Source organism: Hipposideros armiger, unplaced genomic scaffold (genome assembly GCF_001890085.2).
Source record: "Hipposideros armiger isolate ML-2016 unplaced genomic scaffold, ASM189008v1 scaffold_87, whole genome shotgun sequence".
NCBI classification, from domain to species: Eukaryota; Metazoa; Chordata; class Mammalia; order Chiroptera; family Hipposideridae; genus Hipposideros; species Hipposideros armiger.
This window is the reverse complement of record NW_017731437.1, coordinates 3,054,683-3,082,358: the sequence shown is the minus strand read 5'-3', so window position 1 is coordinate 3,082,358 and position 27,676 is coordinate 3,054,683. Positions and strand designations below refer to the sequence as shown.

General features: G+C 50.9%; 1 protein-coding gene across 1 annotated transcript in view; it reads left to right on the top strand.

Moving 5' to 3' along the window:
* The first annotated feature begins 3,496 nt into the window (after positions 1-3,496).
* DNAH17 (dynein axonemal heavy chain 17) overlaps positions 3,497-27,676 on the top strand; it is a 139,359-nt gene continuing 115,179 nt past the window's right edge. The window contains exons 1-3 of the mRNA XM_019644245.1: positions 3,497-3,701; positions 5,037-5,331; positions 24,301-24,664. Of these exons, the coding sequence (XP_019499790.1) occupies positions 3,497-3,701; positions 5,037-5,331; positions 24,301-24,664 (864 nt within the window). The remainder of the gene's footprint in view (positions 3,702-5,036; positions 5,332-24,300; positions 24,665-27,676) is intronic.

The following is a 27,676-nucleotide window of genomic DNA, read 5'->3' as shown; positions in this document are numbered from 1 at the left end:
TTAGTCCAGCGATGAGATACATTGCAAGTGGGGGGACGCAGCAACAGAGGCAGCATAGTCGTACCCACTTATTTGAAGAAGAAACAAACGTCAAACATTCAACTTGAAATTTAAAATCAAGAAACGTGCCTTCAGCTGATCAACACAGTTGCAGTATCTTTCCGTTTCCAGCTATACCTGCATGACGCAGGGAAGAGTGACAGTGCGACAGAACTCAGAAGCGGGAGGACACATGGCGTAGCATCACAGAGTAGGGAGAGACAGGCCCGGGCCCGGGCCCTCGGCCGGCAGCCCTGTCCCCTGCGGCTCTGACTTCTCTTCCCACCAACAGCAGCCAGCGCCCATCTCTGCTGCTTGCTTCACACTCAGGCCTGCCCCTGTCGTCCCCCCGTGGCCTCTTCACTTCCCCGAGAAGAGAGACCACTAGATGCGAAGGACAGCTCTCCTCCCTTCTGATGGCAGGCTCCGCCATGGCACCCCTCTGTCGTGTCCTCTGTCTGGGGAGGAAGGGGCCGCCTCCTTGCCTGCCTCCCCTGCCTCCTCATCAGTTTTGCCTTAAATCCCCTTCCCCACTGATGCCTTTCCCTCAAACGACAGAAGTGCACAAGTCTCTCCTTGGAAAAGCAACGCCCTAAGCTCAGGAACAAGACGATGTCTGCCTCCCCGCTTGTTTTCAGCATTGTACAGAGGGGCTTGCCAGGGCAATCAGGCAAGACAGAGAAAGAAACAACACACAGATAGGAAAGGAAGAAGATGAGGACCTCCTCAAAGGACTCTACAAAACCCTGTGAGACCTAATAAGTGCATTCTGCTAAAACATGCATTTCTTATATATAAGATTAATACACAAAAATCAATTTTTTCAATACACTACCAGTGAACAACCCAACAATGAAATGAAGAAAACAATCTCATTTGCAATAACATCAGAAAGAGGAAAATTTTAGAAATAAAAAAATATATATTTCTATAAAACATCACTGAAGGAAATTTAAACAGAAATTTAAATTTGAAGGAGACTTAAACAGAAAGGTCCAGCATGATGGATTGGAAGACTTAATATTGTTACCATGAAAATGCTCCCCACATTGATCTGCAGACTCAACACAGCCCCTACCAAAACCCCAGCTCTCTTTTTTTGTAGAAATGGAAAAACCTATCCTAAAATTCACACGGAAGTGAAAGGGACCAAGAATAGCCAAAACTATCTTGAAAAAGAATGAAGTTGGAGGACTTCCATTTCCTGACTCAGAACTCAGGACAATCAAGACTGAGTGCTGCTGGCGTAAGGATGGACACACAGATCCATGGGATAGAGCTGGGAGTCCAGAAATCAACTTCTACATTTATGGGCAATTTGTTTTAAAGAAGAGTGCCACAGTTCGCAGGGGTGGGGGCTGGCTAGGGGAGAGAATAGCTTTCAACAGGTGGTATTGGGCTAACTGAATACCCGCGTGAAAAAAATTAAGTTGAGCCCTTATCTCCCACCATCTACAAAAATTAACATGGATCAAAGACCTAAATGTTAAAGAGCTAAGATATTAAAACTAGAAGAAAACCAATGTAAATCTTCATGACCTTGGATTAGGCCATGGTTTTTTAGGTGTGGCACCAAATTACCAGCAACCAAGAAAACTTCTAAGAAAGGATAAACGACTTCATCAAAATTAAACATGTTTGTGCTTTAAAGGATACTGTCAGGAAAGTGAAAGACAACCTAGAGAATGAGAGAAGATACTTGTAAGTCAGTCCAATATACAGCATACCTAAAGCACTCTTAGAACTCAACAATAAAAAAAAAAAGCCAACAACAAATAACCCAGTTAAAAACGGGGCAGCACTTAGATTGGGCATTTCTGCAGAGAAGATGTGCAGGTGGCCACTAGGCACGCACGAGATGCCGTGGCGCGACCCGTCGGGGAGGCACAGGTCGGCAACTTGTCCAGGAATGTTCACAGCAGCTTTATTATCCGTAACAGCCCCCACATGGAAGGAGCTGACCCAGATGCCGAGCAGTGGATGACCGGACGGAAGCGTGGCCTCCGGGAAAGGGAGCATCGCTCAGCAGCGGGAGGAAGGAGTGCTTCCGATGGTCCACCCTCACTGCGTGCGCATCCTCGTCCCTCACCTCTCGGCCAGGCTCCTGCCTCCCCGCCTCCTCTCGGCTTCGATGGGCGCGTCTGGCTGGGCGCACCTGTCCTCCCAGCTGCCAACTGCCGGCAGTCCGGGGCTCCAGCTTCTGGCTTCTTCAGCTTGCTTCCTGGACAGATGACCAGTCTGACCGCAGCTGCCACTACCTGCTGGGTGGCCCTAAATATGCCTGTGTGACCTCAGTCTGTCCCAGGTGTCCCTCTTCATCGCGGGCCGCTTCCCGGGCCTCCCACATTCAGCGAAGCTGTACCTGAGCCTGTTCCCTGAGTGTCCGAAATGCCGCTTGTCAACGTTTCTCCATCGTTAGTCTCAGTGGACGCCTTCCTCTGGTGGCTGCGAAATGACGAACCCGTCCACAGCGCGCCCTCCAGTCCACCCGCTGGCCCTGGGCGTCCTGCCCGCAAGAAGAAGCCCCCCATCCCCGCTTGTGTGTCTGATACGGGCACAGCCGCGTGGACTCTTGTTTCCAATGGGCTGTGACACGTCACCGTCCTTAAGGAGTTTGGTGCTCAGATTGTCCCAAATTCGCCAGTGGGAGCCCCGTCGTCTGCTCCGTGTCCTGTGACATGTCCCCTCTGTTTCTGAGCGCTGCCTTCCTTTCCGGCATCACAAGAAAGATGGTCCAGGATCATCACACACCCCGCCTCCCGACCCCAGCCCGGCTCTGGGAGCAGCCATTTCTCTGAGGGGCTGTGGTTCCTCTTAGAGACGAGGATCTGGGCTCCAGGTGTGCTCATTGCTACCGGGTGTCTGCTCCTTTGCCCTTTCAGCTGACAGCTGGGAGACACGTGCACATAAATACACATGTTCACATACACATGTATGTAACAGCACATACCGCATCGGGTTATAAAAGTGAATGAGGTGATGCATATAAAAAAACACCAAAGAAGGGCCAGCCGAGTGGCTCAGTTGGTTAAGAGCTCGCTCAAGAGTTTGAGCTCTGAGCAACAGTGGTTCAAGTCCTGGCCCGAGCTGAGCAGCCGCTGAGCTGCCAACAGGTGGCAGGATGGCACAGCTAAAAAAATAAATAAATAAATAAATAAATTTTAAAACAAAAACAAAAACACAGCATTAAAAAAAAAAGGATTGTTTAAAAAAAAATTTTTTAAATAAAAAAACACAAAGAGCAAAAACAACACTTAGCCCAGTGCCAGGACATAGAACTCAGTTTAGCTATCAGCGTCATCAGCATCTTTGTTATTATCAAACGGGAAATTTCATCCTCCACATCACGTGCATGAAATCCTATATGCAGTTTGGGGTCCAGAGCAAAGGGCCAGCTGACTCACCCCTTCTCTCGGGGCGAGTGGACAGCTGCACCCAGTGGACAGACTAGAACGTGATGTGTGGCCGAGCCCAGCAGCTGCTCCTTCGCACCGCAGAACACCAGCGCGTCCCCAGAGACTCCAAAATGACTCCTCGATGGAAAGAAAGCTCTGAGCGGAGGTTCATACGCAAGACGGATAAATGCCGGCTGCAGACCAAGCACGCTGTCGTGTTTTCTCTTATGGGCCATTCCGGGTTCCGGCACGCCAAAAAGGGGCCTTGTGGGCAAGCCCATTTCCAGGGCCGCTTGTCCCATTCACCTCAGCCTGCCTGTGCTTCAGGGAAGCATCTCACACGTGTGGCGGAACTACAGCCACCTTTCTGAGTGGTCTTGACCGTGCGTGGATACGCCACAAGCAGCTCTGCGGCCTCGAGGCTGTGCGATGAAGAGCTCGCTCTCAGAGGCATCTCCCTGCCAGCCGTTCACGGTTCAGACCCGCCCCAGCTGCTCTCCGGAGTGAGCTGTCGCCTAACTTGGTTAACTGTGCTGCGACTTGCTTGCGAGGAGACAGCGGAAAACCTCAGGTCCTGCTAGTCCACAGACGGTCACGGGAACTGAGTCGGTGCCCAGCACCTGCGTCCCGTGTCCTGTATGAGTGAGGAGTGCAGCCGAGACTAGGGTGGACCCCACCCTCCTCACGTCTCCTCACTTCATGTTTCAGGAAGTTCCCTCACCTACTCTGGATTTAAGTCTTTGATCATCTTTAGTCAGAACAAATCTGTTGGTGTCCTCAGTGGCTCTTCCTCCGTTCCCAGCGGCTAACCCTCTGCATGACCAACATCATTAATAAAATGCATCACCGGTGCCATGCTACCCAGCATTTTCGTTTCTTTATGATCTTAGGCAAGACATAATTACAATTTATTGAGCTGTGTTCCAGAGACTTTTCACTCACTTCTTCATGTTGAACTCACGGTGTGAGACGGGCTGGTCTTTCCCAGGAAACCGAGAGGTGAAGGGTCAGGTGCCGGAGCAAGGTTCCTGATGGGCTGGTGTGCAGACGAGACTTGGACCAATCTGACTTCCAAGCGGAGTCTCTGCACGGGGATGACAGCTCACCTTAGTTCGTCCCACTAATCTAGACCTGCAGGGTATGGCCAAATCCTGAAGCCACTTTTATGGTGTCTGTGGTGTGTGGCCAATAGCAAGTCCCCCCGCCATGGGCCCTGTGGCTAAATCACAGCTGTGCCTCCCCTGCATGGAGCCCACAGGTGGCTCCCGTGCCCCACGAGTGCAGCTTGGGGTGTCTGGATTGCCTTTGTTGTATGACCATGTATTGGGCTGTCGGAAAAGTCATGACGCATTTTTGCAACGAAAAACATAAAACAAATACATATGACTTTTCCGGCAACCCAATATGGGTGTCCCCAGCTACCACCTGAAAACGAGCATCCTGCCAGATGTTAACAGGTGTTCCTGGGGGTCACTCACAGCGGCTTGGGAAGTGCTGGATCAGGCCGTGTAGCCGCTTCCTTCCTGGAGGCCTCCTCGATCTCCGCAAGAGTCCAGAGCATGTAGCGTCTCCTGACCTGTGTGCCATGGTGCCCCTTGCCAGCGACATCTCAGGAGAACCAGCATGCCTTGGCATGCAGTGGTCCAGCAGCCCCGCCCTCACCCAGCCAGTTGCTGTTCTCAGGCCACCTGCCCAAAGCCCAGCCCTTCCTGACTTCGCTGGTACCACTGCCCTTCTGGCAGCCCCACAGCCTTGGGCCCCCGGCTCTGCCCACCCCGCCTCAGCTGCCCCTGTCCTTCCTCCTTCCAGCCTCTGACGGCAGTCGCTCTGCCTTCCGCGTGGAAGTTCCCCACCTCCGTCTTCCCTGGGCTGCTTACCGCTCGTCTCTAAGGCCCCGGTGAGCCCCCACCCCTGACTCATCCATGTTCCCTGCCAGCACCCTGTCCTGTCACCACCACCAATCCCACCCCTTCCTGTCTGGAAAGTGATGCTCTTAATTATATAGTGTGCTGAGTTTCGCATAATCACACTGAATTTTAATTTCACAGCATGGCTCTCAGCCCAGGCCAAGTCCAGGAGAGAGTTTCTCATTTTGTGCTCACAGAACAACCCAGGGCGGGAGGAACGGTGCCTGGTCTCACAGGGACCTGGTGGCCTCAGAGCTCAGGGAACTTAGAGACTCGCCCTGGCCCAGGCCAGCAGCACAGGCCCTTCCGGAAGCTCTGGGGGGCTTCTCGCATCATTCGTGGCTTGATTTTTCCTGGGGGCCTTCCAACTCTCAGGCCTTTCTGTGGAAGGGCCCTGGCCTGTTTTACAGGGGACGGAGGGACAGAGAGGACGAGGCGTGGCCCCAACACTCCCCCAGTTCAGTGAAATCACCTGGGTTCAGGGCCTGTTCCCACAACAGGGCCAGCCCTGTGTGAGCACTCAGCCCTGCGTGTTAGGGCTGAGGCCAGCGGCAGCAGTGGTCGGGGGCACTGCAAAGCCATGGCCCTGTGTCCTGTGGGGCTCGGCGACAGCCCTGCAGAACTGTCTGTTTGTGACGGAGTGAAGTGAGCCCAGCGTCTCTGGGAACTGTCGTTTGTCTGATTTCTCGTCTTGGACCCCAGGAAGCCCAGTCAGAGCTCACTTCCCCCGGCGACTCAAGGTAACCCTGCTTTTCACTTTTTAAAATGTATTCATAAACTTTATTCTTTTAGAGCAGTTTTAGGTTCACAGCAAAATTGAGAGGGAGGTACAGAGATTTCCCATACACCCCCTGCCCCCACCTGCACAGCCCCGCCCCCCATCAACCCCCCACTAGATGGTGCATTTGTTAACAATGGATGAACCTGCATGGACACGTCATTACCCCCCAGAGTCCAGTTTACACGAGGGGCCGCCTGCTGCTGCACTTTCTGTGGGTTTGGACAAATGTCAAGTGACGGATCCACCGTTGGTCTCGCTGCCCTGGAAACCCTCGCGCTGCCTGCTCACTCCCTCCCCCACCCCTGGCAGCCCCTGACCTTTCTTCAGTCCACTGCCTGCAGAGCTCTGCATCCTCCAAATGTCCCAGAGTTGGGGTCATGCATCCTGTCACCCGTGCTTCCCGCTTTTATTCACGTTTTTGAGCCTTGATCCTGTTTCAGTACCACAGTGTAAGTCTGAATTTATAAACTCATTCACTTTTTTTTTTAAACAGGAAATGTATGAAAACAATAAAGACAAAAACTTTACAAACTGCCTCAGTAATTGGTCCAGTACTGGGTCAGTTAGGCACTTGCTTTTGTGCCCTTTCAGAGTTATGTCCATTTTTCTTTGTGATTATTTTAAAGGGGAACTAGAACAACTGGAGGCCGAGTGCATGGCATTCCAGACGCAGGGTGCTTTCCTGGTGATTTCTGGCACCAGTGATGGCAGCGGCGGTTCTGACCACAGCCTCTTGACAGGAGGGGACAGCTGTGGCGGCTGGAACAGGGCACCAACCTTGTTGCTCTTTCCACTGTGGGTTAAGCTTCCTGACGGTGTCACAGGGCACAGCAGTCCTTCGCCAAACTGCCCCGGGAGCAGTCATCACAATGTTAAATCCTGTCGCCTCTGTCTTATTGGATTTGGGGAGAACACCCTCCGTGGTTTGAGGGAGCACCCTCTGAGAAACCCGTGGGCGCCTGCCACAGAATGACTTTTCTTGAAGGAATAGATGATTACAGGCGATGTGGAAATAAGGTCACAATTTTCGTCACTGTCATTAAAATGACTTGATTCTGGGAACTTTAGGCAGAGAGCCCTTTTTGAGAACTGTCCAGAGACAGGGTGGAGTCCCTCTCCGCATCGCCTGTGGCGGGGCACCCCGGGCAAGGCTGACCTCAGCTGTCTGACGCAGGTTGTCCCTGATCAGCATCTGACCTTTACCCCCTGAAGGGACTGGATGCCGGTGTAATCTGCAGGTGGGTGGCATGTGCGGGCAAAGCCTGTTTGCCTCAGCGCCTCTCCCCGGCCATCAGCAGGGCATGGTCCCTTGGAAACAAAGCAGGTGGCCTCTCTAACATCACCCTATGTCGATGGGGCCACAGGGATGGAACCTCCTGTTGTCAGACACATGAAACCTAACCACACCATGGGACATGTTGAGGTGCGTCCTGCCACCAGTGAGGGTTCCAACAGCGCACGTCAGAGCCAGGTCACACCTGACATTTCATCCTTTCCCACTCTCTGCTCTTAAAGCCCGTCTCTCGTGAGGCATGGAAGCATCGCATGTCACCTGTCTGAACACTTGCTAATCATCTTGTAGGAGTCAAAGCTGTGTCTTTTTCTGAATCTGGTGAAGAATTCCCCCCCGCCCCCCTAAAAGAGCTCTGGTCTGGATAAATCAACGCTCCCCATGTAACAAATGCATTTCTTTTCAGGGAAGGTCTGTACCTGGCAAAAGCTTATGCACCTGAATCTCCCAGAAGCCCCAAGAAGTGGTTCTCACTGAGGCTCACAGGCCCCTCTGTGAAGCTAATGTAAGCTACAGTGAGTCTCCCCAGAAAATTACACCGAAAGTCCCAAGTGCAAAGTCAGTGGCCTGCCATAGTCCTGCCCCCCCCCGCCCCCCAGGCTCCAGGTAACACCTGCCCACATGGCAGCCCCTCCTGGGCGCCCCATGCGTAGGAACTAGGAAGCCTTGTGTTTGGCTCATGTCAAGTTTGCTCTTTCACTGTGTCTGTTCCCTGTGTGGTCAGTCCCAATGTACAGAATAGATGTTGCTTAGTGTAGTTTTGAATTTTTGTAAGAGTTTATTTAAGCCAACTGATGACATGCTGGGGAACAAGATCTCAAATACTCTCTTTAAAATATATATTTATAAGAGCTTATTTGACAGATGTTCTTTAAATGGATCTGTTTTAGTCTCCTTGGGTTACTATATCAAAAATACCACAGACTGGGCGGCTTAAGCAGCAGACATTTATTCCTCACAGTTCTGAAGGCTGGAAGTCCAAGCTCAAGGTGCCAGCCGATTCGGTTCCTGGTGAGGGTTCTCTTGTCTTCTGGTTGTGTCCTCATGTGGTGAGAAAGAGGGAGAGAGGGAGAGAGAGGGAGGGAAAGTGCTCTCTGCGGTCTGTCTGTCTGTCGTGTCTCTCTGGAGAGCCCTAACACCCGCCCGCTTGGTGGCACTGCCTGGTTACCTGTGCCCACCGCACAGCTTCTGGGCTTGCTCTACATCAGAGAGGAAACTCCACCTCCCTGCACTCAGGATGGTGCGGTCTTGTTCATCATCCACATGGCCTGGGCGGGGCACCAAGAGGGAAGACAGGCGAGGGGGAGCGTGGGTTACAGTTGCGAGAACCCCCACAGGTTAGCAAAATCACTGCTTTTCTCCCCAGTGAGCCCCCCGCTCCTCCCCCCACCCAGAGCCACTCGTGTTTCCCTTCACCCAGCTCCCCAACACAGCCACACACAGGTGAAGACTCGGCCTTTGCAATACGTTTTATTTTTAGAAAGCATTTCAAAAGTATAAACAAGTCGCAAACATCTATATATAGTATAAAGACCATCTGTGTGCCTAGGTTTACCTGCTAACATTTTACCCATTTTTTTATCATTTGCACACCTCCCCCCGCCCCACCACCACCATTTGGAAGCTTACTTACACCCTTTCAGCCCGAAACAGCACACATTTCCTCAGAATAGGGGTACCCCTTTACATAACCCTAACCATGGGAGCCTCAGGAAGTTTAACACGGGCACAGCGCTTTTGTCTGACCGGTCCTTGGAATTCAGAAGTGACCCACTGGCGTCCTTTGTGCACTTCCCCTCCAGCCCAGGCTCCAGTCCAGGCTCAGGTGTCGCACTGGGTTGTCCTGTCTCTTCACCCTCCTTTAATCTGGAACCTTCCCGCAGCCTTTCTCTGTCTGCCACGGCAGGGACGTTTCTGAAGACCGAACCGCACCTCCCCTGCCTTTTATGAAATAATAGACCGCTCCTCATTTGGGTTTCGCTTCACGTTTCCTCATGAGTTGTTGGGGGTTATGCATTTGGTGGGCCCTGTCTAGGGGGTGCTGGGCCTGTCTCAGGGCCCCCCGGGGGGAGTGGTGAAGTCCACTCGGTCCAGGGGCTGCCCAGCACCCCTGCTGTGTCATCATGATTTCTTTTTGCTCCTGGCAGCTAGTAAGCGACGGGGGAGGGGGGTGCTTTGAGATGATGCTCAGCAAAACCTCCTCTGAGACTGAGCAACAAGGGTGGTTCTTGCCTGCCGCAGTCTTCACCTCGCAAGCGTTTTTGCGTTCCTTTCTTTGCAAATCCAACTGTGTTGCTGAACTCGGGGGAGGCAGTGGTCTCCTGGTTTGTCCATTTGAGGGTTGATTTCGTTAGGATGTTTTCCTGACATTGACACACACCCTGATAGACACCGAGGAAAGTCCTTGCTCTGGCAGAGGCTGACTTGCTAGGATCGTCTAAATATGGCCGTGGTTCTTAATGCTGGAGGCTCTCTGTGTGTTTGCTAAGAGCTCTGGGTAGTTTTCCTGGAGTTTGCACACCTCACGTCTTGACTAAACTTCTGTGCAGTTCTGATGCTCTGTGGGCCCCACTGTTAGAACCCTGCCTGGAGGATTCGCCCAGGCTGGTGCTCTGGCCATGGTTTGAAGATCTGCAAATGTGGATAGAAAGTTGTAGAATCCCCCCTCGGAGTCTCTTCCTTGCAGGGTCTCTGCCTACTAGAGGAACGTTCACGGCCAGCCACTCACCTTCTCTCTCAGCTGTGTGTGATGGCATCACCTGCTTTGCCTCTACTGTACCTGTTTTGTCGTTGATGTCATTGAATTGTTTATTCATGGTGTTTTCATTCAATGCAGCAGAGAACTCAGAATGGGTTACCCACAGTGATGGTTCACTCTCAGGAATGCTTTGGGCCGCAGGTACCAGAACCCCAGCCAAACCTTTCTTCTGTAACAAGGAGTCTTCAAGTAGGCGCCTGCCAGGGGTGTTTCAGCTGCCCGGCCACCTCGGCACAGTGGCTGTCACCCTCATGCATGTCCCATCGTGATGCTGCAGTGACCCGGGCAGCTCCCAGCAGGAGGTCTGGGTTCAGGACAGGAGAAGGGACAAAAGGAAGCAGTGCCAGCTCTGTCCGTCCCTTACAGTGAGACAGCATGTGCTTTCCCATCTGCCCTGTTCATGGCACCCGCTGGGTGCACCCTGAGTCACCCTTCCTGGCACCAGCAGTGAAGGGTGTCGAGGGGAGGGGCCTGAGGATGGCGCTGAGCTGCCCATGTGCTCACGTGGCCTCTCATTGCTCCGCCTGCACCCACGCTACGCCCTCTGCATTCTGTAACCCTGTCCTCCTCACGAACCCTAGGGAGCCGGCTGCACGGCCGCCCCTCGTACTGTCAGCTCCAGGCCCACCGGGGTCTGTATCCTCGGGCAGCTCCGGTATGTCAGCGCCCTCGCACCACCACGCTTCTTATCTCACACAGGGAAGTCATGCTGGCCCTGCCCCGCCCTGGGCCCTCTGACCCTGACCTCAATGTCCCAAGACAATTCCCTCCTACCTAATTTACCGCTGGTCATCATAACGTGCCAGCTTCAGGGAGCCGTCCCAGCATTAATTAATACAGCCTCCAGGGCTTCTCCGCGCCACTGAACGCAGCCCGGAGTGTAGTTCCGTCCAAATCCGAAGGCACGAGACCCAGGGCGGCTGGCGCTGTAAGTCCCAGTCCGAGTCCGGAGGCCTAAGGATGCCCGGGGCCAGAGCTGCGTGTCCCAGCTCAGGCAGAGCGCACTCTCCCTGCGCCCTCTTGTTCTGTCCAGGCCCTTAAAGGATGGGAAGATGCCCACCCACCGGGGAGGGAGTGTCTTCCTTACCCAGACCCCGATTCACTTGCTAACCTCTTCTAGAAACACCCACACAGACACCCAGCGCTAATGTTTGACCAGCTCTCTGGGCATCCCTTAGCACCCTCAAACTCAACTTGACACATGCAGCCAACCATCACAACAGGTAAACGCCCCGTTCTGAGGCCCGGAGGTCCCCCTCCTGCCCTGCTGGTGAAAGGACAGATTAGGTGTTCTCTGCTTTGGTTTCCTCCATCATCCCCTCCCTCCACACGAAGTGGTGAGAGTTTGGGAGACGCAGGGGAGCCACCCTCAAGCCACAGAGCCCTCAGGAAAGGCCAGAGCGGGCAGAGCCAGACAGCAGGAAGTAGTTTCCAGATCCCCTCGGGGTTTTCCTCTGACTCCTCACTTAGAGCATAACCACCTGCCAGGTGGAAAAGAACTCATTTTCATTCTAAAGGCCCAGGATGCGTTGTGTTTTTGCTATTCTCTCCCCTCTAGTTTCATAAACACCTCTGCCCTCCTGCCCACCCCAGAAAATGACTCCATACGTAAACATAAATCAGGCAATGTTTCCAGATTCTGTGACAAAATCCAGCACGGTCTGTAAAGGAAGGTTCTGCTCTCCCATTTTGTCATTGTTTTGATTTCCATGAGGTCCCTGGGGCATTTGATTTTCATCACTTAGGGCGTCTTCCAGATGGAGAGACGGAGCCAGCTCCCTCCGGAGATCGCACGGAGCTCTTCCCCGAATCTTGTTCTTTAGGCTTGGAAAGTTAGAGGTTTCCTCTGCAGTTTGTGGTCTGTGTCAAACATCAGTTTCTGGTTTTGTGCCGCATCCAAAGTCAATGGACAGCTTCGTCCATTTTAACCTTCCTCGGTGTAGCTCTCGTGGGTTGTATCTGTTTTCCTAAATGTCTTTAAGAGAAACAGAGGCAGGTTCAGCTAATGACAAAGGTTGGGGTGAAGGGGAGAACCCCAGACGCCTCCCACCACGAGTAGGCGATGGCTGACCTCCGGGTACCTTGGTTTGGGAGAGCGCACGTTGGCTTTTCCAAAGCTGTTTTCCCTGCGGACAAGCAGCTGACTTCCACGTGAGCGAAACCCTGCTCCTGGCCACTAGCAGCTTCCCCTAAGCCTGCCGGTGGGACAGGCACTCCCAGTGTTTCCCCGGCAAAGGCAGAGGAGACCTTCCCCGTGGCGCAGGGAATATAGGCTGGCCCCAAGGAGTTTCTGCATGGAGACGGGGAGAGCAGGGGGAAGAGACAGAAGGTAACTGAACACACTGATGCTGAGAAGCGAGGCCCGCCACCCCGCATGCTTCACAGGACGAGGGAGGACCATTCTCGCTGGGCTCATTTTCTGAGTTAACTGGGCACCAGGTGCGTGGAAGGAGACGCGAGTCCCGTAAACGCAACACAGTGCAGACAGCCGGGAAATCATTCATCTTGTTGCAATTAGCAGCTCTCCAGCAATGCTAATGGGCTCCCTGGCATCCCCCCAATGCACGGGGTGCTCAACTGTGAATGAAGAGAACAGAGTTAAGGAATGTGCACAAAAGGCTGGAAATGGGGTGGCAAGGAAGCCCCAGAGCTGCCGTGGAATCGGGGGCTTTGTGGCACTTTTCAGCTTCCAGGGTGGGAAAAAAATTCCGCGAGAGCGTGGGAGTTGATTGTTCCGCTTGGCAATAGGTACATAAAACGGGAACAGGTGACAATAGTAGGCGACACTTCTCAGCACCCAGCTTATATTAGGTTTCAAAATGAGTTATCGAGAGGCTGGCTTGCCAAGACTGGGGGCACACTGGCGTGGCCAACCCTGGCGACGGACTCCCAGCCTGGGCTCCAACCCACGACGCCATCCTGTCACTCTGCTTCCCACCCATACCCCCAGCAGCACGGGACGCTATGGGACTGTCACTTCAGTGCCCAGGAAGCCCCAGCTCAGCTACTCAGAGGCGGACAGATGGGAGCCAAGACAGTGCCAGTGCCCCAGGTGGGAGTCCTCCTGCCAGGGGGCGGAGCTGAGATATTGAGAAAGCCTCCTGCCAACTGCAGTCCAAGACCAGCCCATAAGGATAAAAAAATAACCCGAGTTCTCTTAACTAAAGCAGGGAACAAGTGGACCCCGAGAACCACAGCGGAGAGCCCTGTCCCGTCTGAGCCTGGCCTCTCTCGCCCTGACCGCCCCATCTACTAGTGGAAATAAACGAAGACACCCAATGCGAGGAGCACAGGCTGCGTGGCAGGACGGGCCACTGTCCCTGCGTTTGGCAGGCTCAGGCAGGCAGAGGAGGGGGTGGGCTTCCGGCAGAACAGAGGGAAAGCTCAGGTGTGCCCCGGTTGCAGGCTAGAAGAGGGGCGTCCCGTGTGACTGGCTGGGACGTGTTTGTTTCTTCCCGGCGTGTGCTGAGTTGAAAGCAAGCAGAGCGGGCACGAGGGAAGCTGGCAGTCGCTCACGAAGTCCTGGGCTTCGGCCTGACGGCTGCAGGGGTCGTAGTCAGAGGTCTATTGTCATATGTGCTCTCTCCACTGTCCGTCTGTGTTCAGTCCCTCATTCTAATTGAGAAAGTTCCCCAAACGCTGGTTCCCTGGAATTCTGCAGCTCTGGTGGAGAGTGTGCCCCGGGCCGGCGTGAGGGACCCCTGTGCCGCTGGAAACACACTGGCAGGCCCAGGTGCTGGGTGGCACTACCCCTGGCGGGGGACAGGGGGCTGGGTCGTGCCTGCGTGGCCATGGACAAGACCTGCCCCAGCCCTTTCTGAGGGGACCAGACTGAGCCCAGGAGCCCTGTGCCCCCAGCCCCTCACAGTCCTCCCGCCATTTAGCTCAGAAAAGGCTGGGAGCTTGGAGGAGGGGCTGGAGGGAAGGAGGCCGCTTAGGTTGCCTCGTTCCTCGACCCTTGGCCCCGCTGTCTTCATATCAGTCTCTCCTGGGCTGCATCATAATAAAAAGTAAGAAATGTTCCACCGGGTTAGGCCGTTTACTCATCGATTGCAGTGAGTGGGGCTGGTTTTCTAGGCGAGACTGTGGACCTTCCGTGACCTTAATTTCAAACATTTACAAATACGGCCCAAGCATCCTGTGATGGTTAATTTCATGTGTGAACTTGACGGGGTAACACATCAGTTCCGGTGTGTCTGTGAGGGTGTTTCTGGAGGAGGCTGGCATGGGAATGGACGGACTAAGTCAACCCCCGTGTGGGTGGGCATCTTCCCACCCACTGAGAGCCCGAATAGAGCCAAACGGAGGAAGGGCCAGTTCACTCTCTGCTGAGCCGGGACGTCCACCTGCTCCTGCCTTTGGACAGGGGAGCTCCTGGTCCTCGTGCCTCTGGTTTGCCCTGGATGACACCGCCGTTTCCAGGGCTCCAGCTTGCTGACAGCGGGTCGTGGGCCTCCGTAGTCTCGGGAGCCAATCCCTCATCAAAACCCTTTTCCTAGGTGACTGTATGTGTTCTATCGGCTCTGTTTCTCTGGAGAACCCTGACAATTACGCATCCCCACTGCTCCTCAATCTATTCTTCCTTGAAACCCTATGTGGATCCCAGAGCCAGCTTTGGGGTTAAGAAGTCCCTTACCTCCACCATCTGCTGAGTTGAGGGAGGTTTGGGTTTTTCTCCTGTGTCTTAACAGTATCTCTTTCTGGCAGGGCCAGGACTAGGTGAGGCCCAAGTGCTCTCCTTGGGCACAAAATGTAGGGGTTGGGGCCCGGGACAACCTTACTGGTTCTGCCTCCTGCCTCCAGTTCCAGGATGGGCTGGCACAGCATCATTACTGATCCTCTCTTTATTTAAAATTTGGATATTTTGTTATCCTGAATTACTCACATTAACTTTGATTTTCTTCAGCGATTGCATGAAATGTGTGTTATCTTGATCACTGTGTTTTGGGGAGTTAAATTTCGCCCCCAAAGCCAGTGCCTCACCTTCCTCACCCCAGCTCCCTCCTGCCTTCAGGCCCTGGGTGGACCCCCACTTCCGCATCCAACGTTTCAGGTTCAGTGAGTAAACTAAACATGTTTTTAATAGAATTTTAGGTTTCAGTCATGGTTTCTGCTTCTCTTTTTGTTCATGAATCATTAATTCATTCCACAAGTATTTCTTGAGCCAGCTCCGTTCTGCCGTGCCAGGTTCTGGGGGTTCAAGAGTGAGCAGACACACGCGGCTTTGCTCCCCACAAAGCACACCCCTCCTTTGACAGAGCCCAGTTTCTTCATCCGGCCCAGGCCCTGCAACATCGCTTTCATCCCCTTGTTCTCCTGGGAAAGGACCCCCCCCTCCCCCGGCTTTTGGAGTCTCTGTTGGGCAACACGTGTGGGGGAGTCAGCCAGGCCACATGCTTCTGGCCCCTCTGGGACAGGCTTGGGCCTCCCCATGGTGGACATGGGCTCCTTGGTCCGAGTGCTGCTTCTGTCCAAGAAAGGGCTGTCAGACGCCTGCTTGAGGGACAGTGCGGCAGAACAGGGACTGGCCCCAAGAGGTGCCGCCCTCTCCTCCTCCACCCTCGGCGGGCACATTCTCGCTCTTCCGTAAACACACTTAGAGTGTTGGAAGCAAGCTCCCGCCATGCCCGGCACAGGACCTCACAAGCAGTGGGCCTCCGTGCATGTTGAAGAAACCAGCAATTAAAAGCGAGGGTGCCATGTGTGCCCCAGACGCAGGGGTACGGCCCACATTACACGAGCCCTGTTTCTGGCAGGGACTTCCATTTGCCTCGTAGGGGAGCCTCGTAGCTGTTGGCAGGTCTGAGCTCGCAAACGCACAGCTCTTTCCTTCACTAGGAATCAGAAATAGGTGGGTGTCTTTCAGCACGAAGGCCTGTGCTGAGGTTGAAATCTCCACGTGACCTCCCCGACAGCACCCGGGTCACTGCAGCGTCACCTCGGGCAGGCTCGGAGCTGTGTGTGCCACTTTCCTGTGTTAGAAAAGTCTCCTTTTCCGGTCTTAAAAGGCTCCAAATGTAACTTCGATCTCTGATCCACTAAAAGCCTCCCCCATCCTCAGACCCTTGGTCTGTCTGCCCCCCACCTTTTCACTCTCAGCTCAGCCTGGGTCAGTGCTGGGGGCCAGGGGGCGGTGGGGGGAGTGTTCAATGTGATTTTCAACGTGCTATTTGTTTTCAACTTGTCCCATCTGTTTTTTTGTTCCCTTTTCCTGCTTTCTTTTAGAGTCATTATTTTTTATGATCCCATTTTATCTCCATGGTGTATTACTGGATGGTATGGACTGAGTCGTGCCCCCTCAAAATTCGTATGTTAAAGCCCTAATCCCCAGTGTGATGGTATTTGGGGTGGGGCCTGTGGGAGGTGATCAGGGTTAGATGGGGTTTTGGGGGTGTCCCCCGTCCCTCCCATGATGGGGTCGGCGCCCTTATCAGAAGAGACAGCAGAGAGCGTGCTGTCATTCTCCCTCTCTGCCACGTGAGGACTTAGCGAGAAGACGCCATCTGCCAACCAGGAAGAGGACCCTCCCCGAGAACCCGTCTGGCACCTTCCTGTCGGACCCCTCGGCTTCCAGAACTGTGAGGAATGAATGTCTGTTGCCTAAGCCCCCCGCCTACTGGGGGTCGTTACCGCAGCCTGACCTAAGGCAGTGGCTATTCCTCCTTTCTGTTTTTCAGTTGTTACTGTAAACTTTACAATAGATTAGCTATTTGCCTTTAATAGCTGTCATAGGTGACGGTACAAAAAATACATATATCTATCACAGCATTACTAATTTACTTGAAAACATGCCAGTATAATTCGTGTGACATCATTTATGTTGAATGGTTGATGAGGTGAAGCTTTAAGCCCAGGAGTCATCAGCTAAGTTGCTCTCCCTAATGGAACGCACAGTCCAGTGTGGTCAGCTGGCATTTTATCTGAAAGGGCCACCCGTCCTTAGGAGGTGGTGCCCACACATCCTTCTGTTACCTGCAGCTCACTCCACAGCTGGCGCTTTACCAATCAGTATCTGCAAGGGCATCCAAAATATGGTTTTTATTGTTGAAGTTGGAAACCAGCTAATGAACACAGTGGACATGTGATTGGCTATAATTCAGAGACATTCTACCCTTGCATGGGGTGAGGGCAACTCTGGCACGAGCCCTAACTGGTCCTGTGTTCAGCCATGGTTACAGGAGAACTCATGCTTCATGCTGACCGGAGGTGACCTGAACCTGCCGTGTCTGCCCCAGGTGCGTTTTCAGAGCACCTAATCAGAGCTGGATGTCAATCATTCCTGCAGGTTCAACCAATGGTTTAGAGCCTGCTTTGCTAATTAATGTCCATCTAGCAAATGCCACTCTGTGTGGCAGAGTCTGGTCTGAGACTTGCTTCTGTTATCATCCAGTTGAGAGGAGATAGGGGGTAAATTTCCCAACTCAGGCATTTTGGGTAGCTGCTGTCATTAACCAAAAGAACCTTCCCGTAGTGCTTGATATGATCATATTGGAGTAAGCTGAGCCCCCACAGACCCAAGGGGTAGCATTACATCACTGACTCTGTTTATTAAGTCACAGTATTTCATTTTCCAGTCTCATCTACCAACCGTTTTTAAAAATTGGCTATAAAATTTCCATCTCCCCACATGTTGGTCAGGTTTTCTCATAAACTAATGGAAAAATGTATTTTTAAATGTTTAACAACATGGTTAAAACACCACTAGAACAGTCCTCGTGGAGGATTTCTAAAGAAATAAGAAGATTACTTAAAGTGAACAGATATGAGAATTTTTAATAGGTGAGACAATTATATTTGGCAACAAAACCGGTGTAACCATGGAGATAATGCCTAACACCTGTTTTCAAAATAGTAGACTCTATCGGAAGAATTTATGTCAAAAGTGGTTATCTTCTCATTCATTGTTCAAATGTTATCTTTGCATTACAGAAGTGTGTGTGTGTGTGTGTGTGTGTGTGTGTGTGTGTGTGTGTGTTTAAATATCTTCTGGGAAGCAATTTGCTGACAAAAAGCTGCAAAAAATTGCCAAGATAAACTTCAAAATATCTGAATGAATGGAGAGATATATCATGTTTATGGATCAGAAGACTCAATATTGTAATGATATCAATTCTCCCCAAATTGATCTATAGATTCAATGTGGTCCTAAGCACTATCCAATAAGCTTTTATAAAAAAATAGAAATTGACAGTCTGATTGTTATGGAAATACAAAGAACCTAAAACAACCAAAATAACTGTGAAAAACAAGAACAAATTTGGAGGACTTACACTACCTAATTTCAAGACTTATTATAAAGTTGTAGTAACCAAGGCAGGGTGGTATTGGCATAAAGATAGATAAATTGGTCAGTGGCATAGAATAGAAGGTCTAGAAATGGACACAAACATTGGTGGTCAATTTATGACACAGGAGAAAAGATAGAGGAGAAACTCAAGGGAGAAAAGATAGTCTTTTCAACAAATGATACTGGAACAACTAGACATCTGCATGCAAAAGTATAAACCTTCACCATGTCTCACATTTTGAAATTAATTCAAAATCAATTCTAGACCTAAGTGTAAGATCTAATACTCTAAAACTTCTAGAAGAAAACATCAAAGAAAAATTTGTGCCCTTGGGTTAGACAAAGATTTTATAGATACAACATCAAAACCATAATCCATAAATGAAAAATTGATAAGTTGAACTTCATCAAAATTAAGAACTTCTGGTCTTTGAAAGAAGCTGTTAAAAAAATTGGAAGTAAAGTCACAGATTGGGAGAAAACATTTGAAGATCACATATCTGTTAAAGAATTTGTATCCAGAATACACAAAGATCTCTCAAAACCAAATAGTATGAAAAAAAACTAATTTTAAAAATGGACAGAGGATTTGAACTGACTTTGCCTGGAGGGAGCTGTGGATGGCAATTAAACACATGAAAAGATGCTCAGCATAATTAATCATTAGGGAAATGCAAATTAAAACTACAATGAGATATCATACATATCTGCTAGAATTGATAAAATTTAAAATCCTGACTGTACCAACTGCTTGTAAGGAAGCACTTCATATACTGCTAGCAGAAATAACACTTTGGAAAATAGTTTGGCAGCTTCTTAAAAAGTTAAAAATCTATTTACCATATGACCCGGTAATCCTACACCTAGATATTTACCCAAGAGAAATAAAAACATTGTATATATAGCAAATTGTGACTATACATTTTTCAAAACTCATCACATTGTACAACTAAAAGGGCAAATTTTACTATCTGTAATTTATACCTCAAAAAACCTGAATTATAACATCCTTTGATGATATAAACTTTGAACAAAGTGGGTACTGAAGGAACACACCTCAGCATAACAAAAGCCATATATGTCAAGGCCACATTAACATCCTCCTCAGTGGTGAAAGGAGAACAACTTTTCCTCTAAGATCAGGAACACGACAGAGTGCCCACTCTCACCACTCCTATTCAACACGTACTGGAAGTCCTAGCCAGAGCAATTAGGCAAGAAAAATAATTAAAAGCCAACCCAATCAGAAAGAAAGAAGTAAAACTGTCTCTGTTTGCAGATGAGCTGATCTTATATGTAGAAAACCCTAAAAACTCCGCCAAAAAAAACCCAAAACTGAACTAATAAGTGAACCCAGTAAAGTTTCAGGATACAAACTCAATAACAGAGATGAGTTGTGTTTCTATACACTAACAACTATCTGAAAAAGAAAGAAATAAAACAATCCCATTTCCAATCGCATCAAAAACAGTAAAATATTTAGGAATGAATTTACCCAAGGAGGTGAAAGATCTGTACTCTGAAAACATCAAAAGGACACCGATGAAAGAAATTGAAGAAGACACAAACGAGCTCCATGCTCATGGCTCAGAAGAGTTAATATTGTTAAAGTGTCATACAACCCAAGGCCGTCTATAGATTCAGTGCAGTCCTATCATGTTCTAATGGCATTTTTCACAGAAATAGAAAAAACAACCCTAAAAGTTGTATGGAACCACAAAAGATTCCAGATAGCCAGGGCAATCTTAGGAAAGAACAAAGCTAGAGGCATCACATGTTCCGATTTCAAACAATATTACAAAGCTATAGCAATCAAAACAGCATGGCACTGGCATAAATATAGACACAGAGTAACAGAACAGAATGGAGAGCCCAGAAATAAACTCTTGCATGTGCGATCAACTAATGTTTGACATGGGAGCCAAAAACACTCAACAGGAAAAGGATAGTCTCTTCAATAAATGGTGCGGGAAAAACAATATTCACATGCAAAAGAATAAAATTGGACCCTATCTTAACAAAAATTAACTCTTAGACATAAAACCTGAAGCCATAAAACCTCTAGAAGAAAACATAGGGAAAAGCTCCTTGACATTGGCCTTGGCAATGGTATTTTGGATGTGACACCAAAAGCACACCCAACAAAAGCAAAAATCAACATGGGGTACTACGTCAAACTTCTGGACAAAGGGAATCATCAACAAAATGGAAAGACAACCTAGTAGGTTGTCTGGGAGAAGATATCTGCAAACCACCTATCTGATATAGGAACTCACACATATATAAAGAACTCATACAACTCAATAGTAAAAAAAATAACCTGATTAAAACATGGGCCAAGGACCTGGATAGATAATTTTTCCAAAGAAGACATGCAAATGGCCAAGTACATGAAAAGGGGCTCAACATTACTAAATATCAGGGAAATGCAAATCAAAACCACAGTGAGATACCAGCTCACACCTGTCAGAATGGCCATCATCAAAAAGACAAGAGGTAACAGGTGTTGGCGAGGATGTGGAGAAAAGGGAACCCTGGTGTACTGTTGGTGAGAATGTAAATTGGTGCAGCCACTATGGAAAACAGTATGGAGGTTCCTCAAAAAATTAAAAACAAAACTACCATATGACCCAGCAATTCCATTTTGGGGTATTTACCTGAAGGAAATGAAATCACTTCTCAGATAGACATCTGCACCCCCATGTTCATTGCAGCATTATTCACAACAGCCAAGACATGGACACAACCTAAATGTCCGTCAACAGATGAAGGGATAAGACGTGGTATGTACACACACACACACACACACACACACACACACTCACAGAGGAGTATTATTTAGCCATGAGAAAGAAGGACATGCTGCCGTTTGTGACAATATGGATAAATCTGGAGGGAGTTACGCTAAGTAGGATTAAGTCAGAGAATGACAGATACTGTGTGGGTTCATTTATACATAGAATCTCAAAAAGTCGCATTCATAGAAACAGGGTAGAATGGTGTTTGTCAGGGGCTGGCGGGTGGAGGAGATGGGATGTTGGGCAAAGCATATAAACTTCCAGTTAAGAGATGAGTAAGTTCTGGGAATCAAATACACAGCACGGTGGCATCCTGAAACTTGCTAGGAGCGTAGATCTTTAATGTTCTCACCACCACAACGAAAGGCGGTAATTATGTGAGGTGACAAAGGTGGTAATTAACCTTATTGTAGTGGCCATTTCACGGTATGTATGTGTATCAAATCATCACATACATTTTAATACAGTGTTATATGTTAATTACACCTCAAGAAAACACCTAAAATTTAAAAACACCTAGAAGACAACTTAGACCTCCAAATCAGGGACTCTAATAAAATTTTTAAAAAGTACTTTTAATTACAAAACTTCTTCTACTCCTAACAAACTGGGTTTAAAAAAAAAAAATTAAGTGCTGTGTATTTCATCTTTGTTGCCCTGTAAACGTTCTCTCTTTGTAGGTTTCATAAAGAACATATCAGCACTCTAGAGCATGAATACAATTCACAAACCAATAGACACATGTATTGGGGGCACACACTCAAGCAGGGCTCACAGAGGATCTCCACCAGCAAAATGGGGAGCAGGGCCTCCCCGAGGGGCCCCCTCTTAAAGGTTCTTGAGCTCGCGAAGAGAGGAAAACGAAGCTGGTTAATATTTTGCCCTTTTCCCCCTAGGCCAGGGGTCAGCCCCATGGCGTCCAGGCCAAACCTGGCCTCTGCCCGTCCTTGTAGGGACGCACCACGCCCACCATCCACGACTGGTCTTGCTGCTTCAGAACTGCCATGCACAGACCAGACCCTCCGACGCCCAAAGCCTGGCCCGTTACAGAAGCGGCCTGCGGACCCCTGGGCCGCCGCAGGGAGGCTGTGGCCTGGAAACCTTCGCAGCAGGCCTGTTGGAAGCCCCGTGTGAAGTCCTAGTTAAGACCAGGGAGCCGGTTGTGCTGGGCAGGGGAGGGGGCTCTACTTCAGAAAAGTCAGTCCCCACAGAACGTGACCTGTCCCCGGCACCGCCAGGTACGTGTGTTTCTGTATTTAGTCAGGAGGCCGGTTCGTCCCCACAGGACCACACCCTTGGAAATCAGGGTCCTTCCGCCTCTGGGCAGAAGGATCAGGGAAGAGACCCATTGGGCAAAGCCCTGCAGGGTTGCGGGGACTCAGCCTGGGACAAGGCCCGGGGGTGGGGGCTGCAGAAAGGACTCAGGGGCCAGGCGGGCTGGTCAAGGGTGCAGGAGGAGGGGAACCTCTTTTAGCATTCAAGATTTAGGGGGGCTGGACTAAGGGAAGCACAGAATCTCAGATTCAGCTGGGGGTTTGGGACATACTGAGGTCTTTACAAATAATGGTGATGAAGGGCACACCGCCTGGTCCAGTGTGGGGACCAGCACGCCCTTCCTGTCCCCAACCCTGCATGTGTCCCGTCGCCAGGAGCCTGGGAGTGTCCTAGAGCTGGCCCTCCCTCCTACCTGGTGAGGAGGTGCAGAGCCCAGAGCCACTGAGTCAGGGAGGCCCAGACCACAGGAGCAGGGCAAGCCCCAGCCCAGCACTCGCTCGGCTGGACGGCCGGACCGGACAAACCGGCTGCATGGGGGAGCTGTGGGGGAGCAGGGCCTTCATTCGTCCTTGAACTTTGCTCCAGGAAAGTGTCGTTTTCAATTCAGACGTCTTTCGTTTTACAGCAGGCTCTTTAAATGCAGAGATGGTTTTAATTATGGCCAAGGAGTAACTAACCAGAGCTGTAGCCCCCCACCCATCCCCCCTGACTGAGGACTCCACTCCCCTCTGAGTGGAGTCCTGGGAGGGAGGGCTGGCCCTCAACATCCAAAAATGTCAGCGAGGCCCCGGGTGAGTGGCTGGCGAGTGGCCACAGCCGGGGGTCAAGCATGAATGCTGCTGTGAGGATGTGGTGCTTCTGCGTGGGGCCATTTTTGGTGACTTTCTGGGGACAGAATTATGCCTGGCTTGCTGGCATAGACTCGGACAGAGGGAAGGATCTGTGGCCGTGATGGTGACCTGAAAGAGGCGAGGCGGCAGCCGGGACCCTGAAAGGGGGAGATGGCAAAGTCCGCAGCCCTGCTCCGAGGCTGGGCGGCAGGCAGCGGGGTGCCTGTGAGTTCACCTCACTGCCGGCAAATCCCCGGCCTCGTTTAGTGTCCTTCACACCCTCGCCTCAGAGGCCGCTTTTCTTTTCTCCTTTTTTATTGTGATTTTTATAATATACAAAACAAAGTTTACCATCTTGGCCATTTTAAAGTGAACCATTCAGTGGCGTTTGGTGCATTCACCGTGTCGTGCCACCATCAACTGTCTAGTTTTAGAACATTTTCATCGCCCCCAAAGGAAGCCCCGTCCCCATGAGCAGTCACTCCCCATGCCCCTCCCCCAGCCCCCGACAACCACTAATCCACCCTCTGTCTCTATGGATTTGCCCATTCTGGACATTTCCTATAAATGGAATCACACCATATGTGGCTGTGGCTTTTGAAAATACCGTATATCATGTTTTAAAAGATTTCTCTTCCCAGTTAAAAACCGGGCAAAAGACCTAAACAGACACCTCACCAAAGAGGATATACAGATGACAAGTATATGAAAAGGTGTTCCACATATGTCATCAGGGAAATGCAAATGAAAACAGCAGTGAGAGGCCACCATGCGCCTCTGAGAATGGCCAAAGCCCAGAACACTGACCATGCCCAGCCTGGCCAGGACGCGGGGCGGGACCTCTCACTCTCTGCTGGTGGGGAGGCAGCTGGCACAGCCATTTCGGGGGACAGTTTGGCGGTTCCTTACACACTAACATACTCTCACCACGTGATCCAGCAATCATGCACCTCGGTATTTANCCATTGCACCGGACATCAGATTAGAGTACTTGGAGGGAGTCGCTTCCATCCTCCTCAAGTTCAAGCCAGACAAGTGGGGCAAAATGGTCGGAGCGGAGGAGAACCTGGCCTTATTCATGGAATTCTTTGAGAAGCCGAACGTCCTGGTTCTGGTGCTGACGCTCAACCCCTCCGGCATGATCATACCCTGCCTGGGCTTCCCGGCGTCCCTCAAGTCCAAAGGGGTTTACTTCATCAAGAAGACACCTGAGAACATCAGCAAGAGCAACTACAAGGACAGCCTGATCTATGGGGACGTCAGCTCCACACTTGTGGACCAGCTGATAGCCATCGTGGAGGAGGTGGGTGCATCCCGGTGGGCTGCACAGAGCCAGGGGGTCCAGAGCCCAGGAGCAGCAAGCTCTGTTCCTTGTACTTACAGTAACTGGCACCCCACAGGCCACCAGCATCAGCATGGCCTGGGAGCTGGTTAGAGATGCAGGTCAGGCCCCGCCCACCCAGGTGTTGAGACAGACCCGCCTTCTAGCACATGCACCTGGAGGCTGAGAGGCCCCAGGCCTCCCTGCGCGCTCTCTGTCTCTTTCCCTCTCTCTCTCTCTCTCTCTGTCTCTCTGTCTCTCCCTCTCTCTCTCTGTCTCTCTCTCTCTCTCTCTCTCTCTCTCTCTGTCTCCATGCCATTAGAACCTCTGTACTGGACTGGGTACAGTCCCTTCTCACAGCTGCAGACAGTGTGCACTCTTTGGGTCTGTGAAAGGGGGGTCACACCCCTGCCTGGTGAGAACTCAGGGCACAGTGGCCACTCAGCAGGGCCCGGGCCAGCCTCCCCTCGCATCTGAATGAGGGGCCTGGCAGGCCCAAAGCCGGGGCGCACATGAGCATCTGTTAGTAAGCGTGGGCTGCCATAACCAAGTGCCACAGTCCTGGAGGCTGGGAGCCCGAGACCAAGGCGTCGGCAGGGTTGTTCCTCCTGAGGCCTCTCTTCTTGGCTTGCGGATGGCTGTGTCCTCCCTGTGTCCTCACATGAGTNGTATTTAACCCCAATTAGTGGAGGACTGACTTCCACACAAAAACCTGCACACGGGTGTTTACAGCAGCTTGACTCAGAATCCCTAACACCTGAAAGGACCAAGACGTCCTCAGTAGGTGGACGGACAAATAGATTGTGGCACATCCAGACGAGGGAATATTATTCAGCGCTAAAAAGAAATGAGCTGTCAAGCCAGGAGGACGTGGAGGGCCCTTAAATGCACATTCCTAAATAAAGACGCCAGTCTGAAAAGGCTGCACATGTGTGATTCCGACTACCTGACATTCTGAGAAAGGTGGGACTATGGAGACAGTAAAAGGATCAGGGGCTGCAGGGTAGGGGAGGGAGTGAGCAGGCAGAGCACAGAGGATTTTTAGGGCAGTGAAGCTGCCCTGTAAGACACGAAAATGGTAGATCCATGCCACTTCACATTTGTCCAAACCCATAGAAGGTACGACTCCAAGGTGAACCCTCACGTAAACTGTGCACTTCACTTAGTAATAATATGTTGCTATTGGCTCATGAGTTGTAACAGACGTCCTACATGAATACAAAAGGTTAATAATAGGAAACAGTAGGTGCAGGGGGAGCGGGGAGAGGGGTGAGAGGGACGCTGTGCTTTCTGCCCCATTTTCCTGTAAACCTAAGACTGCTCCAAAAAGAAGGTCTATCACAGGGGAGAAAAATTTTAATTTGTCCCCCCACGTTTCTAAATTCTTCTGGCTGGATGGATAATAAAATGAACATGAGACAGATTAACGGGAGGAAGGAACCCGATTTAATGACGTGTGTACACGGGTGTTCCGTTAGAAGGTGGGCAGTTGAGGCTTATCTGGCATCTAAAGCTAAGGAGAAAGGCGGGGTGTGGTTGGGGCTTCAGAGGGCAGGGAGGCAGTTCCCATGGAGATGGACAAGCACAGGTCTGGTAAGTGAAGGCCTGCTGGGCCGTCTCTAAAGAGGGGGACGCGGACAGGACTGCGATCCGGGGGCTTTCCAGGCTCCCCGTCTGTCACACTAGTTTACATAAAGGTATAGACGCCTGTACCTCCCCTCCGAAAGCAAGTTGCCTATCGGAATGCTTTTAGGCAGTTGGAGACAGGTCAGAATTTCCTTCTGAGTCTTGGTTTCTTAAAAACAACAAGCTTAGGATAATCAATAGCCAAAAGGCATATTTTGGGGTGGCCTATTCTGCTTCCCCTCACTATTAATGAAAAAGAAAATCTCTCTGTCAGGTATTAAATAATTGGCTTGTTTTTCCAGTTTTATTCAAAGACACATGTAACTGCCTTTCAAAACTTGATAAAACTCCCTGCAGAGCATAGGCTCTGGCTCTTCTGTGAGCCTGTACCAGCTGCCTGGGGTAAGTGCACCATTTTCCTGTGGCTTTCCATAGCGTCAGCCATGGCTCCCGGTTCCGCCCTGGCCTCTGGCGCAGGGCTCCCCACGTGCCCGAGTCTCCCGGGCGTGGGGTTGAGAGTCTTCCTTTCCAGCGGTTTCCCAGGTGTCAGGTCAGAGGCCCACCCTTTGAGTTGGGGGCCCTGGGGTTTGAAAACCTTAAAATAAAGCTCTGCCAAGAAAGTGGTCCCTTGAGGGGCTGAACCAGCAGCATTTGATGAACTGGAAAATCAGATTCCAAACCTGGCCCCCACACTAATTACAAAATGCGTGGTCCCGATCAAGCCACCACCTCTCTGAAAACCACAGGGGGAGCCTTTTGGGCACCTGCCAGGTCCCGGGGCCTCAGCCAGCCCTGTCTCTTCTACTCTGGTCAGCACGACACTGACAACAACCTCAGGGCGTCCAGCTAGTGCCCCTGTGTCCGGGACTTTCCTGGTTTGGTTCTGAAAACCGAGGTCCTAGGCACACCGGGGCGGCTGGCCACCCTGCAAAAGAAAGATTCAAAAGACAGAAGGCTGCTGCGTTCCCAGTTCCTATTTCTTAAGGATTCAGGGACACAGGCCAGAGACGGGAACGTGCCCTGGGTGGCAAGCGCGCCCACCCTCCGCAGAGACTGACAGGAGACTCAGGAAAGGCCCCTCACCGCAACGGGGGTGCAGAGCTGGCCCTGCTTCCATCCCAGCGGATGACCCCCCACCCCCACTTGAGGGGCCTGCGGGATGCGGAGACAGCCCTGTCATACTGGAACGAATGTCCTTGGGGAAGATTTAGAGACAGACAGGCTGTGAGTCAAACCAGAGGCAGGAAATTTCATTTCCAGACCTGGTCCAAATTCTTCTTTCCTGACTCATTATGTTCAAAGTACATTTGTTTTGCAAACAAAGCGGAGAAGCCCCCCGCCCCCCAGCCAGAGGCCCAGCCCCCAGGG